The following is an 18,526-nucleotide window of genomic DNA, read 5'->3' on the forward strand; positions in this document are numbered from 1 at the left end:
GTGCACGAAACATATCGTCATCCGGAACTACGTAAACAGACGCTCCGTCGAACGAAACGGACGGTCTCGGGACGACAAGTGGAATAGTTTTGTGAGGCCATATGGCGGCCACGGAATCAACCTATATTTAGGATAGTCGTCTGAAGCAATTGGACTCGTCACAGGTCACGAGCGTGTGCACGGTGGAGATTACGATCTGGGGTCTTTGGATACAGTCAAATACACAACACTCGTGTGATATAAGTTTCTACCGATGTGTAGTTAACTGTTTAAAATGTATGAGCATACAGCTGTAAGAGCCTCGCCGTGATGGATGTATTATGGCGAAAGCGAGCGTTAAAATTACACTCCGACGTCGACGTCATGCATTTGTGGAATGTGTTTTAAATCACCTCAAAACATCCTAACATCAGCAGCAGCAGCCGGCACATCATCGAGAAAAAGGTTACGCCATCGGACTCTTCTTGACGTGCCATTAAATTCATCTTCAAACCCGACCTAAACCCGACCTTCACCGGCGCCAGGCATCGCTCTGATCGTCACCAGGAGTCGTTTGCTCGTTCGACGGTCGCGGGGCGTCTCGAAAAGAAATTTCATAATCATCATAATCACATAATGAACATCATAAGAGCATCACTGAAGAACAACCCCTTTCCTTTAACCTACACACGCCATTATCGGCTCGTTGTCGATTTGGTGGCGCGACTTTCCGTTGTGTTATATCAGAACTCGGAGCTCGGATGTCTCGGTATTACGCTCCGTTTGAGTCAAAAGTTAACTTTCGGCCGGTTTGCCGGTTTCTTAAGACGGAAGATGCGTTGCTTTATGGCGTGGAAAGAAAGTTGACCCAGTTCAAGTGGTAAGTGTGTCCAAGGGCCAAATGTGAGCCCTTTGCTGGGTGGCCCCCGCAACAAGAAAATCATCAACCCGCGACGCGGCGGCATCTACATATAAAATAATAAACTCCAACTATCCCACGGCTCCAAGCAAACCCCACCAACCGGCAACAACAGCGCACAACATCATTGACATTTTTATCGGTCGAGGCAGCATTTCGAGGCGCCCCCACTTCGAGGTTTTCCCCGTGACCTTTCGCCGTGGAAAGCCGCTTGATGTGCCACGGGGGCACCAGGGGCAACTCAAAATGCAACTCCGAGAGCCCTCTTCCAAACGGTGCGCTCTCGGTGGTGAATGGTTTATTGAGCCTCCTGCGCACGGGCGCGCGCATCGTGTGAGAAAAAAGGCCCCCAACAGCCCCATCACAAAGAAAGTCCTCAATTGCGCTACACACTTCCGACTGTTTGTTGGAGAGCGTGCTCCGCGGTATTTTCTTTTCAAAATCGGTAACAAACCGCACCGCTAGACCTACATTTTCCCGAATCCGCTCTCCAAGAGGAGAATTAATTTAACGGCCCGCAGCAAGTTGCAGATGATCGTCACCGGGCGCAGAACAGGCGCGCGCAACCGAAAGGGAGGCCAGCCCTTTGACAGAAAGTGTACCAGATCGACGACGGGGGGGAATGTCTAAATTGAAACGTCTTTCGGTTGGCAAACTCCAACGCCAAGGAACGGCAATTCGTGAGCCCTCGTCGCCGGGTCGCCGATGAAGACATCAGCCGAGCCAAGAGGCCAGCCGACTCTGTGTAGCGGACACGATTCTCTCTCCCGTCCCGGCCCAGAAAAGATGCATATCCCGCGTGATCTCGACCTTACCCCGACCGGCGGCGGGACCACACGACATCAAAATATGCACTCGTTGCATTCCCGACACACTGGTGGTGATGATATCCACTCCTACTCCGGACGGATACCTATTGGGCAATCCGCCGCCGACGCCGCTGGCATGGGAACCCCCGGAGAAAGGATTTTCTCCGCCCGGCTTGGGAATGGCATCTACCGGATGGGGCGCTCCTTGACGACGATGATGATAATAATGATACGATGTAATGAGCCAGAGACCCGATGCGGTGATTGTTGAGGCGTTCGAATGAAATCGCCCCGCACGACAACCATTACCACCGGCTGTAGTAGAGTAGATGAAGAGATCGAGCGCATTCCAGACGGTTCCCAAAGTCCCGGAGTCTCACCATCGGACTCCTTGTTTTTTTTTTAATGTCCGTAGAGACCGTCCTAGCCACTTTCAACGGATCGCACAAGGAGCTTGAATGCTAATGGCCGTTTTAAAATGTAAACCCCAAAGGAGATTAGTTGGCTGATTTTTAAGGGCTTGCTGTCATTTCTGTCACTAATTGATTGACAACCGGTACCGACCGGACAACAAGAGCTATAGATAAAACTTTATAGTTCTGTTGGTAGACATGGAGCTTCTATTGTGATGAATAAAATTCTTGTAAAACAGACTTCAAAGTCACTGTCAATTGCAAATCATTACAGTATTTTTTACTTAACTTTTTATACGGACAATTGACAGGATTTTTGTCATCATGAAGTCAGCAACTATCATCAATTCCATGTAGTCTTTAAATACACAAACTTATTTCAAATCAATACAATAAAATGATGGAAAACTGAAATGGTTATTCCCAAACCTGAATCAGCTTGAAAGGGGCACCAGCAGTGATGATAGAAAAAGGCTTAAGCATACAAATTAAATTAAATTAATTCCTCAGCGAAGCATGTTGAATTTTATTACAAGAGCTTCTGTTATTTTTTGTAATAAATCCCGATGCAGATCAAGCGGAAAGTCTTCCAATTAAAATACCGCTCCAAAATACCAGTAACGCGACGACGACGATCCATTTGGCCGTTAGTGAGTGACACGACGCCAGAGAGGCTACCCATTTTTTCCAAACTAATTTAATTTGGCGATTGACAGCAAAAACAGAGGAAAGAAATCTCCCCAGTTGCTGGTGGAGGAATCTTTCCTAACATCCACCAACAATTAATTGCCATCGCTGCCAACGGGCCCGGGCCGTGAAACAATGTCCACTAGTTTCGCTAGCCCATAGAGTAGCAGCAGCAGCATGTATTTGAAAACTTTCCAAAAACTATGTCATCGCAATGTCGCCTGGCCGAGTTTTTTTTGCGTTCGGCTTTTGGCACGCAATAGAAGACACACAAACAGAGGAACAGAGAGACAAACGCGGTTTGCAAGTTCGCAAAATAAACCTTAAAACACGGCGCAGCGCGGCGACCATCATCCGCGCCTTACATCACACCGAGATTTGTGTCGAGAAACGGAAAATGAAGATTTGCTCCGCTACACCGACCAACGGCCGTCGGTCGGCCGTTGTTGGCGGAAAAATCGTCATTAAAAGCATTTAAATCCGAGCTAGGAGCCGTTTTTCTTTTACATCGTACGGCGTACAAATTAATTTTCAATGCCGTTTCCTATCGTCGAACAACGCTCCTCTGCGTGCCACACCACCGATCACCGATCGCGAGAAAAATCAACATAAAACCCAAACCAACGCCACCCGCAGACGCGATTCGCGTGGCTTAATGAACCGATCTCCCCGATCGATCGATGATGGGGGTTTTTTTTTGCCGCTGCAGCAATGTTACGGCCGCTCAACATGCAAATAAGCACCGTTCCGATTCGCACGATTGTGGCTCTTTCTCGCATTGATTTGAGGTAGAAATTTATTTTCAGACAAACGCGTTTTCTAAAATATTCGAATGAAGCACCAACCCCGGCATCAGGTCGACAGTCGATTGTTTGGGGATTTTAAATGAAATGTTGGATCATTTGGTGTTAGCCGAAAACATCAACTCAATGAGGTCGCTTGCGGGATAGCCAAAAAAGATGAACAATTACTAGCTCAATTACCGTTCGAAGTAACTTTGTCTCTTAATCGGTGATTTTTCTATAAAAAATATACGGGTTACCGATTGTATCCGAAAGCACTTCCTGTTTGTCGTCATCAATATGAGTCATGCGAGCGGAAGGCAAAAGGGCAGCTCCCCGACATGTGCACCACCACCAGCAATGCAGATCACCGGTGGCACCTTGACATAGAACACCCTCTGCAGTACTTCATACACGGACGGATCCGGGCCGGGGGGACTGGCGACCAGAAACATGCACATTAAACCGCTGGAAGTTGTTGTGGTGTGGCGTGGCGTGGCGTTGTTGTCAGTACCAAGGTCTCCCTGCCTGGCCTGCTCGGGCTTCCCAGAATCGACCGACATCCATATCACGCATAAGTTGGGGTCGTCGGTGGGTATCATCGACGCCCTTCTTCAGCTTCACGTCGAAACATGCGACGCTTAAGGCGCCACACTGACACCACACACCGATGTCCAAGGGCGTGCGTGCATAAGCGAACGCAGCGTTGCACTCACGTACCAGAGAGGAAGCCTGCAATGCGAGGAAGACATCCGGCAAAAGAACAACCGCTATTTCCGCTCAGCGATGCACCCGAAACCGTGAACCCTGCGCGCTCCGGGTGTGCTGATGTTCGTGTCTCCTTTTTTATAGAAAACCCTTCTCCGATTAAGGAAGTGAGGTCCATTAGCTCTATACACACGCGCACACACACGGATCATCTCTTCGCCTTGTGTCGGGCGAGCGTATCGGGAAGAGGTTCCGCACAGCCCGGGGTCTGTTGCGATGATACGCGAAGGTTAAGTCAGTGAGTGAGGACAACGGCAAGTTTAAGGTCACCGCAGGCAGGCGCCTGATGACTAAGGGTTGGGTGTACGGCGCCACCGAGGTTGTTTCGAAGGTTACCGTGTGGTCGATAAGAAGGTCCCGGCGAGACATCGTAAGCCTCATAAAGCATTGCTTGAAGGCTACAAAAAACGGACTCCAAATCGCACCCAACAAAAACACGGTTGACTCATCCCGCGGCGCGGCAACATTCCAACATTATTAGACTTTTTTTTTTCTTCTTAAAAATCGAAAGGGCCAAAAGGGATCGATTGTTGTTTTTTACACTTAATGTAAAACGATTTCTAATTTTTACGAGGCGGAAAAGTATTCGATTTCTTGATCAAACATGCGACGCGCCAAACTCGCGGGGCTGTTTTGGACCAATGGAGAGCATCTTCAACTTTTTCACTTTCACCCCGGGCATGCATATTTGACCACCAGCAGCAGCGCCCAGCGTTTCCCGAGGCTGGCACCATAATTATGCTCAATCACCGCGGTCACTACTGGCGCGCGCGTCAGTTGAGGTGTGCCATTCGCAAACCAATAACACATAATTTGTGCTGCGTGCGTGTGTTGGTCATTTTTCGTTCACTTTCAACTTTATCACCGCCTCTCATCCATTTGGCCCCTGGGCGCTACTACTTTCCATTGCTTTCCGCCGGTGGTCTTCGTTGCTTAGCGTCGCGGCGTCACCACGGAGGCGAAGGAAAGCACTATTGACGCGTGGAAAACGCGCGCACGAAAAGCGTGCGCATCTCGATCGTTGGGTGGGCCGGGCCTACCGTCCTCCTGATCAGCCTCCGCGATCGATTGGAAAAGTCCGAGTACAGCGACGAGAAAACTTACCTACAACGAGAGAGAGAGAAAAAAGACACGGTGGGGTTAGATAAACATAACACACAACACGGCACAACGAAAAGAAAAGCAGAGGCCGTGGCGAGGCGCGCAGTTGTTGGGTCATTAGTGAAAATTGCTTAAAACGGCAGCGTCGGCGGTGGCATTATTGGTGGCGCCAACCACGCCGATCGATCGCCGAAGTTCGTTGATTTTTATGATTATTTCCAACTCCTCCCGGAGGCGACCGCGGGCAGAGTGTCGTAATTAAGCCGTGTACCGGCAGCCACCGCCGCCGCCTTGCGTCCACTGATTGGTACGGGGCCCCAATAACGAAAGCTACCGGTGGGCCGGGCCGCGGAACGCGATGCTCTCACCACCACCACCCCCAGTGTGATAAGCGCTTGTGCGGATCTCTCGAAATTATTTACCGATCATCACCATCATGCCATCATCACTGGTGGACTGAAGAGAAAGCCTTTTCGGCAACGCGGGAAGATCCTCCGGACGAAAAAATCCAAATCCTTCGTTCCTTCCGGGCGATCGCGTCCTGTGGTGTGGCCCCCGTTCAAACGGGCGTCGCAATGGCGACAAAAAAGAGAAAAGCAGTAACCGGGGCGCAATAAAATACGATCTTCGCGCTCACAACACGCGGCTCCCGACACACCCGAGACGAGGTGTGTGTAAAAACGAGGTACCAAATTCACTTAATTTGCATTCCGACGGTGCGCGGAAAATGGATGATGATGTGCAATTTACATGGCGTCCGAGAGAGAGGCTTTCCAATTAACAACCATTAACTGTGAGACCAGCGGACAAAAAACACTAATAGATAGAAGGAAACATATTAATTTGAACGAACGTGTAGCGCGACTGGAAATTGGACGATCACCTACCTAGTCTAGGCGGTTTGTATTAAATGAACTCGGGCGCATTGAATTGGGATTTTCTCACTACTCTTTTTTTGTAAAACCATAAAAAAACCAGCATAAAGATGCCTTTAATTTAACGAAGCTCATTGTCAAGCCAACATCAAAGCCGTGACGTGTAAAAATAACGAATGGGGTCCTTTTCACGTTGACTTTGTGGATGAAAGTTGGTCTCTTTACACCAGGGCATCCCACCAAGGCATTGCGGGGCTTAAGGTACGGGTCCCACATACAGAGCGTGTGTCGCGGGGTGGTGTTACGTAAAATGTGGTGTTCCGTTTTCGAAAACTATACAACCTGCCTGCCTGCCTGGCTGCCTGTGCATTGGCGTTTCTCTCCCGAACGTGATCAGAAAGTGTCAACCGGTCAGATCCGGTCTCGTTACGTATGGCCGCGGCGAGCAGAAATGACTGTTCGAGAGCAGGGGATTCATGGGAACTACAAAAAATTAAGTGAACCTCTTTGCATTTCGAAATTATGCCCCAAAAGGACAAGCGATCGATCATGGAGCGCTGTGAGTTGATTATATGCCGGTGATCTTTAGGGGAAAATGTCCTTCTGTTCGGAGAAAACATGTTACAGTTTAATTGTTAATTACCCCCCACAGTAAAGGTCTTCCATGAATATGGTAAACATATGCAAATTGGCTAAATTGGTTACCGCTGCAGGTTTGGGAACTGCAGCGTGGTGCAGCGCAACAATCTTCGGTTCAGGAAGCCAAAACACTTTACCGACGGAACGCAGAAACAATCACGTACCCGCTATTGCTCAACGCAAACAGGGAAATGGAACGAAATATTGTAAACGGCACGAAAATACGGGATCCCCCCATAAAAAAACAGATACGGGAAAACCGAAACACACACGTTAATCTCTGAAGTTGAGATGCGGTTCATACGCTACTGCGATCGCGGTCCGTCGTCATGCTTTTGACATTCCAGACGATCCACACCAAACACGCCCAAACATAAATCGAAAAACATTTCACCCCCGAGGAAGGGTCTAAACACCGGAAACGTTCTCCGGCAGAGGCAATAAACATTTCCCAACATGTTTCGATGATCGCTCACCGAATAAAAGCAGCGTTTTACAACACAACAGCGCCGTGGAGGATGTAGAGGGAGCACTGTTGTACTGAAAACCAAAAATTCTTGTCAAAAAAACATCGACCGACTCGGGAGCCACTCCCTTCCGGCTTTTTGACAGCATGACGAATAGTTAACGAGGATGGTTCGAGCATCGCGTGCATCCCGGATCGCCAGATGCTGTCGACAGGCAATCTAACTCTTTACGACTGTCAGAATAAATCGAACCCCGGGCCGGGAGAACGTCAGAAAGTTTGTTTTCCATTTATTGTTCGTTCGTCATCGTTCGCGTTAATCCGGTCCATGAAATATTTCACCAGCCATGTTCCACCAGAAACATAGTAATAATAATAATAATATACGAAACGGAATACTGGACCGGCTGAGCGTGCTCTCGTTAACACGTTCCCTAAACAAACAAGCCCACGATCGATGGCGGTTGTGTATTCACTCGTGCCGCGCTTGTTGACGAACCATTCGATCTCCGGCCCCAGGAGGCGCGTTGTTGTTGCTGCTGCACGTGACCATCGCGCGTAAGGCTGACGCGCGCTGTGTTTGGCGACCTTCCGCTAGAAACAACAAACCCGAACCATTTAAATTTCCTACCAACCGCTCAGTCACAAGCGAGCGAGCGCATGCAACAACGATCGACATTTGTTGCACGCAAACACACGCAACACGCACACGCTTGCATGTTGAAGGAAGTAAATTTAACGTTTTGGATATTTTTTTGTTTGGTGAGCTAACCCCAACACTAACAACAGTTAACAACTCACTGAAAGGGCATCAATCAGCGGGGCACAACGGCTCGAAGGAAATGCCTATTGATTACTGTCAGTGCTTCGATTTGGAAACGGAATGCGTGCAGGCATTCCACGCATTGCGGAGGAATGCACGCCACGCCATTGATTTAATGATCGACGACCGATCGGACAGGACAACAGGCGCTGTTTCCGAGAAAAATTTATTTATTGGGCGTGAAGTTCTCAAATAAAATCATTGCTGGGCGGCGTCTCGCGGCAGTGATTTGTGAGTCATCGGAACGGAACGAAATGCTTCCGGGCTGGCTGCGAAGAAGCCGAGCCGAAAAATTTATAGACAACGCTTAGGCGATAAATAAGCAGCGTTTTATTTTTTCTTAAAACCCAGCCCCAAAATGGAATTAAACGAGACGTTCTTTATTAAAAATGTTAAATCTGTCGATGATCTCTTAAGCCCCGTTTACACGTTGCGATATATCGCAGCAATGCCTTGTATCGATTATTCGTAGCGATATATCGCAGCCAAGGTGGAGCGTCTACACGCCACGATGTATTCGTTGCGATTTGCAATCGCAGATCTCGGTGTCATGGAAACAGCCATGGAAGAAACACTGTGTTTGTCTGCCTTTGGATTGTGCGTTTCGGTTACAAAGCAAAAAATAGAACGTACCAAGAGTACTAATCGGTCACGGTGGTCAAGGGAATGGCTTTTAAAGCGAAGCCATTATTCTCACGTTAAACTTTTGCTTTAAAAACATTCAAAACAACATGCCAAACCGCCATCAACACACGCACACATGTCTATCCACCGTCAGCACACGCACACATGTATGGAGATTGGACCGAAATTGATGCTCGGCGCATTCAATTTTTTTGATCTGCCAATCTGGTCGTATACAAGCAATTTGTTCCTTTTTTGCTGTCTACACGTAGCGATATATCGTGGCAATTGGTTTCATACAAGGGATTGCTGCGATATATCGCACGTGTAAACGGGGCTTTAAAATAGATGCCGTTCGCGCTCGCGGATCTCCTACGGATTCCCCGCCGGGACTCCGGGACCGGATTGTGAAAATAATGCCACCGAACGCGTCTGTCGAGCGCGAAGCGATTTGCGGTAAAACTAGCAATAAATCAGTGGCCAAACAAAACCCCATCCCCCAACTGCAACGGACCGCGACTGAGGGGCGACCGTCAACATAAAACACATCTGGCAATCGGCGCGATGCCGCGTTGCAACATCGCATTAATGTTTGGTGCCGCCGCCGCCGCCGCCGCCGTTTTGGGTGGCACGTTCCGCGGACATGCTACTAGTCACCCCTCGATCTCTCGATCTCTCTCTCGCATCATCCGGAGTGATGTGCCTCCTCTCGGGTAGATATTCTTCGTGGGTGACTGATTCGCTGGTAAGAAAAGTGGTCAGCCCGCGTGCGTCAAGTGCGTCCGAGAGAATAGAGAATGCCCACCCCAAACACAAAAAGCCCCAAAGAGCCGCCAAAGGGAAACAGTGAAGCGGAAACCCTGAAAATTCAAAGCATCGTCTTCCACGAAACTTATGCCACACAGCCCAGCGGCGATGTTTTCTTGAGAAACCTGGGAGGGCGGTAGATGGTGGTGCCGCCACAGTCCACCCGCAGCATATTTTGCATTGCAAATCTCCCCCCGTTGAAGCCTGTGTAGGTTAACGAAACAAGATTTAAATGCACAACACACACAAATGAGCGCGCCCGCGATGAGGAATGGCGTTTGCTGACTCAAAAAACGATGACGCGGTGGCCCCGGCAACGGTCAGCGAAACACTTTACAAGTGAACAGTTTGGCGTCGCGACCGCGGGGGGGCGTGGGTCATTAAATTAATATAATGTTTTACATTTGGTGCACACACATTTACGTTGGACTTGATTCATCGTTTGTTTTTTTTAATAGTACCATTCCGACAGATATTCAAACAATTTGTTCGGATGATAGAATTGGTCAAAGGTTCGAAGAAATTTCAATAAAGTAACATGACACTGCAACGTTACATTGCGCGAACTAGCGAGCTCCAAAAAACCACGAACCCGAAACATTGGCTGAGTGAAAGTTATCACTTTACAGTAGTCGTTCGGAACACGCGCCGCCGTAGTGTAATTATTCCACGGCTGCTGGGGGGCCCATCGGTTGGGAAAACGATGATCGGCAGCACTCCAGTCGGTGAAAATTACGACCATCGCCAAAGTTCGAAAGGTGTCGGTTACGGGGAAAGGGTGCCGCCACCAGTTTGCTTAGCGTTAAAAAAATCATCCGAAAAGGTAAGGGGGTTCAGAGAACCCATACAGTCGCATCTTTAACATCTCGCGTCTCGCTCTTTCTCCGGGCGGCACACTTTGGACAATCAATACGGAATGGAAAATCAATTCGATCGGGAAATCACTTTTTTCGGTGGTCAGGCGCCGTAATGGATCGGCAGTCCGCGTGGCCGAGAAAAGAGAGACTAACAACCCTCAAAAATGCCGAATACGAGCCCTCTGTGCAAAGGCACTTGGCATTACCTCTTCCAATTCAACTTTAATTGTCTTAAGCCGGATTTCGGCTTCCTTACGCAAAAAGGGTGGCCCGCATCTTGCGCAAATGAAGAACAACAAGTGTGGAGGCCCGCACTGCAGCAGCAAAGGGTCAATCCACGAAAACGGAGGAGGAATCACGCATTGACGTCACGGGCTGAAGGAAAGCGAAGCGCCCAATGACTGGCCCCCGATGAGGGCCCCATTAATCGGGCTGGACCCCCCTCGGTTGGGGTGGCTACTAATTTGAAGAAAACCAATCTCCCATCGCCAGTCATAAATAACACTAAAAGGACACCATTTTGGTCTGCCAGCGTCACACAATAACGCGCCGGTAGAGTCCTTTTATTCCGAGGGACCACCACCATTGCTGGCAAGTTGTTCGCATAATCGGCGGCGGTTTCTCGAGTTGGACAATGGCCAAACAGCCATGGAATTGAGAAGCGGAGATGCACAATACGAAAATTGGCCGACCTCGTGTGTGTGTCTGTGAATTGGTCAGTGCGAACCCAATAATGCCGACGGTGCGACTCTGTCAGATAGCAAGATACGAATAAATTGGGAGAAAAGAGATCCCTCTTTCTTGTCCGGGGTCCGGGGACCAATAAAAGGCGCCCCACGCCACGCGATGGGCTTCTTTTTAATCAACCACAAACGGCGACTCCATTCACAACTCGCGCTGGCAGCAGCAGTAAACAATAAATTATGCACGACCACAATAGTGACGACACTTTCGTGACCTGCCGCTGCACGAATTTTGTGCGCTATTGCGAGACACGAAAACAGAGACAGGTTTTTGGTGGCTGATTCGACCTGCGAAGAACGAGAGAAAGAGAGAAGTGTCTCCGGGAAGAGCCCGAGAAAGTGGCGCGACCACAATCCGAGCCTCGACCTTATTCTTCCCGAGTTGGGCTCCAGATGATGATTCCCGGACTGTCTTTGGCCTGGTACTACTGAGTGTATGTGTGTGTGTGTGTGTGTACGTGTTGTAAAAAAAACCAACATGCGAACACGATTACCCAACACATATACACGCCCCATCCATACTCCGGTCCGAACCCGGAGCGGCTCCGAAGTCTTTTTAAAGACCCCACCAGCAGCAGCAGTAAGCCCCCTGTCTGAGAAAGTTGCCGACCGTTGTTTGTTCTATTGTTTTGCGTCACTCGCGCGTGAGGAGCGCTGGTGGGAATAAGAACGTGAGGAAATGCAACTGCGGCCACCCCGTAACTCCCTACTACACAGGTGGATAACGGCGTTCGGGTAACCACCAGCGAGCCCTCCGAGGGGTTTGTTGACCATCATCTCGCCATCGCCATCTTCTACGCGCTCTAGGCACGCACACGCTGCGACCCCCGCTGACCATAACAAAACCTCATCCTTGCTCGTTGAAAAAAAAGAAGCTTCCGTTGGTGGTGGAGATGACAAACAGTGGACTGAAATAATTATAATTACAAGCACACAGACACGGCACAACAAAACAGAGCTCATGCTCTCAAGCGCACCCCGGAGGCTCCTCCATAAGTCACGGCGAAGCATTAGCGGCCAGGGCAGGCCCACAATTGGGGGGCAATCGTAAAGCAACGGCGCATCGCCGGAATATATTAGCTTGTGGCCACTGCCTCAATCATCACCGGAGAACGTCGGATTCGGACATAAAAATTTGTAATGAAATTCGGCCTTCTTGTTCGACTTGTGAGTGTGGATGTGTGTGTGTGTGTTGGTGACTCGCAGGACCTACTGACCAAGATTTGCCGTTGACGATGATGGCGGCGCTCCTGATGACGTCGTCGTCGTCGGGGTTGTCGGTGCACAGGTGGTGGTTGCTGATGGTGGTGGTGGTGTTACCGTTGGCGGGGGAGAATTGGATGAGGAACTCGGTCCGGAGGATACCGGCGGTGAGGCGGACGACGAGGACGATGACGAGAACGGTGAAGAAATGGAGGAAGATATCGAAGACGAGGCTGGACCCGATCCGGTTGGTGGCGAAGAATCGGATGGCGACAGGAGCAACAATGGGGAGGCTCTGTACGAGGAGCTGGTGGTGCTACTCGTCACGAGGCAGGAGGTAGACTTGGCCCAGCCGGGAATGGCGGCGGGCGGTGCCGTACCGAGCAGTGCCCGGTGCTGCTGATGAAACAGACCGTTCTGGTAAAGTTGCTGTGGATCCCGCTGGGGGATCAACTGGTACGGCGGCGGCTGCGGGTGTTGGTCTGTCCGTCCGTTGGTCTGTATTGGCCCGGTGCCGGTCAGCAGCGAGGGCGAAGTCAGCACCGACGTCGACAGTGACGGACGGAGCCGATTGGTGGCCCGCATCTTGCGCAAATGAAGAACAACAAGTGTGGGGGCCCGCACTGCAGCAGCAAAGGGTCAATCCACGAAAACGGAGGAGGAATCACGCATTGACGTCACGGGCTGAAGGAAAGCGAAGCACCCAATGAGTGGCCCCCGATGAGGGCCCCATTAATCGGGTTGGACCCCCCTCGGTTGGGGCGACTACTAATTTCAAGAAAACCAATCTCCCATCGCCAGTCATAAATAACACTAAAAGGACACCATTTTGGTCTGCCAGCGTCACACAATAACGCGCCGGTAGAGTCCTTTTATTCCGAGAGACCACCACCATTGCTGGCAAGTTGTTCGCATAATCGGCGGCGGTTTCTCGAGTTGGACAATGGCCAAACAGCCATGGAATTGAGAAGCGGAGATGCACAATACGAAAATTGGTCGACCTCGTGTGTGTGTGAATTGGTCAGTGCGAACTCCCATTAATGTCGTCGGTACGACTCTGTCAGATAGCAAGATACGAATAAATTGGGAGAAAAGAGATCCCTCTTTCTTGTCCGGGGTCCGGGGACCAATAAAAGGCACCCTACGCCACGCGATGGGCTTCTTTTTAATCAACCACAAACGGCGACTCCATTCACAACTCGCACTGGCAGCAGCAGTAAACAATAAATTATGCACGACCACAATAGTGACGACACTTTCGTGAGCTGCCGCTGCACGAATTTTGTGCGCTATTGCGAGACACGAAAACGGGGACAGGTTTTTGGTGGCTGACTCTACTGGGAGAACGAGAGAGAGAGAAAACAAGTGTCTTCGGGAAGAGCCCGAGAAAGTGGCGCGACCACAATCCGAGCCTCGACCTTATTCTTCCCGCGTTGGGCTCCAGATGATGATTCCCGGACTGTCTTTGGCCTGGTACTACTACTACTATGTGTGTGTGTGTTGTAAAAAAAAACAACACGCGAACACGATTACCCAACACATATACACGCCCCATCCATACTCCGGTCCGAACCCGGAGCGACTCTGAAGTCTTTTTAAAGACCCCACCAGCAGCAGCAGTAAGCCCCCTGTCTGAGAAAGTTGCCGACCGTTGTTTGTTCTATTGTTTTGCGTCACTCGCGCGTGAGGAGCGCCGATGGGAATAAGAACGTGAGGAAATGCAACTGCGGCCACCCCGTAACTCCCTACTACACAGGTGGATAACGGCGTTCGGGTAACCACCAGCCAGCCCTCCGAGGGGTTTGTTGACCATCATCTCGCCATCTTCTACGCGCTCTAGGCACGCACAGGCCGCGACCCCCCGCCGACCATAACAAAACCTCATCCTGGTTCGTTGGAAAAAAAGCTTCCGTTGGTGGTGGAGATGACAAACAGTGGAATGAAATAATTACAAGCACAGACACAGCACAACAACACAGAGCTCATGCTCTCAAGCGCACCCCGGAGGCTCCTCCATAAGTCACGGCGAAGCATTAGCGGCCAGGGCAGGCCCACAATTGGGGGGCAATCGTAAAGCAACGGCGCATCGCCGGAATATATTAGCTTGTGGCCACTGCCTCAATCATCACCGGAGAACGTCGGATTCGGACATAAAAATTTGTAATGAAATTCGGCCTTCTTGTTCGACTTGTGAGTGTGTGTGTGTGTGTGTGTTGGTGACTCGCAGGACCTACTGACCAAGATTTGCCGTTGACGATGATGGCGGCGCTCCTGATGACGTCGTCGTCGTCGGGGTTGTCGGTGCACAGGTGGTGGTTGCTGATGGTGGTGGTGGTGTTACCGTTGGCGGGGGAGAATTGGATGAGGAACTCGGTCCGGAGGATACCGGCGGTGAGGCGGACGACGAGGACGATGACGAGAACGGTGAAGAAATGGAGGAAGATATCGAAGACGAGGCTGGACCCGATCCGGTTGGTGGCGAAGAATCGGATGGCGACAGGAGCAACAATGGGGAGGCTCTGTACGAGGAGCTGGTGGTGCTACTCGTCACGAGGCAGGAGGTAGACTTGGCCCAGCCGGGAATGGCGGCGGGCGGTGCCGTACCGAGCAGTGCCCGGTGCTGCTGATGAAACAGACCGTTCTGGTAAAGTTGCTGTGGATCCCGCTGGGGGATCAACTGGTACGGCGGCGGCTGCGGGTGTTGGTCTGTCCGTCCGTTGGTCTGTATTGGCCCGGTGCCGGTCAGCAGCGAGGGCGAAGTCAGCACCGACGTCGACAGTGACGGACGGAGCCGATTGTACAGGTACTGCTGGTAGTGGCTTACCGAGCCCCCCGCCGTCTGCTGCTGCTGCTGCTGCTGGTAGTACTGCTGGTGCAGCACCGATGACGTCTTTGGTTTCTTGCTGTTGTACACGATGAACTTGTGGTTGAGCATGCCCTTGCCACCACCACCGGCGGTCGTCTGCCCCGACCGGTGCGTGTTCAGGAACGAAATCGTAAACTTGTCTCGCTTCCGACCCGGATCAACCGGCCCGATGATGGCACCATCACTTTCACCACCCACATCCGACGCCGACGACCCGGTGGCTGCGGGGCTTCCCCTATCGCCGCCATTCTTCAGCACGGCCTGGTCCGGTTTAATAAATCCCGGACCTTCGTCCGACTGGTACCGGCGGTGATTAAAGTTCCTGTAGCCCTTCTGGTTGTTGTTCGTGTCGCTCAGCGACAGCAGCGGCGATGGCGAGGGGGGTGGACCCACGGTGGTGGTCCCGTCGACCACATCCAGCGATCCGCCGTTGTGGCCATTCCGATGGTGCCCGTTCCGATCGCTGTCGGGAACCGGCAACGCAGCCTCTCCGATTGCAGCGCTCCCGACAACTCCATTTCCGCCACCGGCTAGCCGTCGTCCTCGGCCACCACCACCACCTGCCGGTCCTCCACCGCCGGGACCGGCACCATTCACCGATTGAATGAACACTCCATCACCGGTGATTTTAATTGTCGTCACCATTTTACTGAGCGACAGACGGACGTGCGTTCCAATCAAGCACCCGGACTAATTGCTATAAACGCGGAGCCGCAATCAAAGACAACCCAGTTGACAGTTCACAACGCTCGCGCGCGCGATCGATCGACAGTCTATCTATCGCCGCCCAACCCCAACATTAATCACCATGTCAACACACGTACACAAACACACACACACGCGCGCGAGAGGCCCATGCGCAGCAGGCGGCGACGACGACACGACACACGACAAGGCAAAAGTATCACAGGAGCCTCGGCGGAGATAATGAACCGCGATGTGGATTTTATGATGAGCTAATGACATGCAAAGACGCGGCGCTAAACAAGGAGAAACACCATCAAATGCAATTGCAGCTAATGAGACACACACACACATGCACACCACATTCTGACACGTGACGCTTGTTCATTAATTTTACACCACGGGAGACACGGGAGATGGTAGAGAATATGATCAAATTGACTGCCTTTTTTGCGCTGAGGACTTCGTCTTTTTTCTATTGATTTTCTTAAACTCTTGCAGGGACGGATTGCTGTTTTATTGGCGCATACACACACGCTTTTCCCGCTCATCGTTTTGGACACTTTACCTTCACCTTCGCGCCAGGAGCGGCCCCAGTCAGCCTCTCGGAACCAGGCCTGCCGACGAGGGCTTGGGGTCCAAGGGCCACAGTAGCGGAGCCTTACACAAACCCACCCACCCGACTCACGTGCTGTATGGCACGGGGCGCCTTGTTTTACATCATGTTTATTTTTTTTTTTCGTTGTTGCTACACTGACAGCGTCCGAGGACGTTTTTATGGACGTGGAGTGTGGCTCTCTGTTGGGCCGAACTACGTGTAGTACAACGAAAAATTAACAAAAACAGCAATAAAGGGATCGTGCCAGGGCAGAAGCGAAAGAAGCGTAAAGAGGCGTATGGCAGATTATGGAGGAAGGAAGGCCCCCTGAGTGTAGTGCATGTGCCCCAAGCACGATTTATCATGAGTAATGAGACAGGTTAGTCACGGATCCAGAGACACACACACACTCTGGGGTCCGGTTGCGTGAATGTGTTCGTTAATCGGACTGACAACAGTGAGAACGTCACACTTTAAGAAAAGCTCAAGTCCAACTTCACGGTCACCCGGCCTGACCTGAGCGAAGCAACCCTGAACCAGTGCACACAGATAACCCACCGGGGGGTTGGGCTTAGTCCGCTCCGTATCAGGCATGGGAAATCTATCTCCGGCTCCTCCGAAGTGTGTTTGCCAGCGCACAACAAAACGATGTCAAACATTAGACCAGACCATGAGGGTTATCCCGCCTTGTGCGCTGCACGTTTAACTTGCTGTTGAATCGGTTAAGTCGAGCACTAAGCCGGGTGGGCCTCAGTATGAGAAGAAGTCCCAGTCGAAGCGATGACTCACAGCCAGCGCCAATTACAGGGAACGGCGCTCGTCTCGAAGCTCGGGAACGCTCGCGCTGTCAACGGCTTCCCTTAGAAGGAAGTAAATTACGCCCGGGCCCCGCCGGTCCGCTTTGTGGCCGCGGTAGACCTTCAGAGAACCGTGGGCCGTAAAATGGGAGAGATTAAAGCGCGCGCATAAGGAATTTAAATTATCGGCGAGAAGACGATCTCACGCCACACCACGATGCGTACGAGATGACTCTATGCGAACTGACGAAATGAATTCGATAGGGATAATTTTCGGGATGGGTCCATAAATCCAAAGCCCGGGTTCCATAAATCAAAAATTCTGCACATAAACAGAGTGGCCCACATTACCATCAAAATGTTAAGTGCTGATTTTATGTCCCGATCACCACCTTGCTCAATGTGTTAATTTTTTTAATTCTTTGTGTGTTCTTAGTCATCGACAACGACAGGAGGAGGAATGATTATTTTTACCCTTCCAACAGCCGTTATTCACGTTATTTGCGTAAACCCGTCGTCCATCAACATCGTCAGCGAGTCGCTGGAAGGACGCAAGGAATCGAGCCGGGCCACCCTCCGCTAGCATCACCCAAGAGAGCATTCGTGTGTCTCACGACGGCTCACGACTTCGAAACGACCCGAAAACGAGCTCATCTTTCGCGCGGTTCTCTCGAGCGGAAAATTAATGGCGCGACGACGACGACTTCCTCGACGACGTTCCATCGCCCGCCCGTCAACCGTTTACAGGTTTCGTTGCGAAAAGCAATAGCGCGAACGAGAGAGGAACATAAAAAAAACAATAACAAATCGATAGATGGGCGATGGTGTCATCGCCGGCACACGGGAGGTGGCTCAGCGTTTGATGGATTTCAAGTCGGCGGTGTAGGTGATTGAAAAGAAACGCCCCACAAAACGAGACTCCACGTGTGAGCCACCATCGACACCCAGCCCAGCGCGATGAGCTAATGTTCCGCCAGCCAGCGTCGTCGCCGCCGTTCAATCATTGAGCGGTTTCTTACGCGATATTTTGCGCATCCGTCGGTACAGCGCGAAGCGAGAGACGCCATTTGCCGTTAAGGGTGGGTT

General features: G+C 51.1%; 1 protein-coding gene across 1 annotated transcript in view; it reads right to left on the reverse strand.

Moving 5' to 3' along the window:
• The window catches only part of LOC128273023 (trithorax group protein osa), a 38,579-nt gene extending 22,573 nt beyond the window's left edge, over positions 1-16,006 (reverse strand). Inside the window, exons 1-2 of the mRNA XM_053010927.1 lie at positions 14,968-16,006; positions 12,510-12,794 (exon numbers count right to left, since the gene is read on the reverse strand). Of these exons, the coding sequence (XP_052866887.1) occupies positions 12,510-12,794; positions 14,968-16,006 (1,324 nt within the window). The remainder of the gene's footprint in view (positions 1-12,509; positions 12,795-14,967) is intronic.
• Between the last annotated feature and the right edge of the window lie 2,520 nt (positions 16,007-18,526).

Source organism: Anopheles cruzii, chromosome 3, assembly GCF_943734635.1.
Source record: "Anopheles cruzii chromosome 3, idAnoCruzAS_RS32_06, whole genome shotgun sequence".
NCBI lineage: Eukaryota > Metazoa > Arthropoda > Insecta > Diptera > Culicidae > Anopheles > Anopheles cruzii.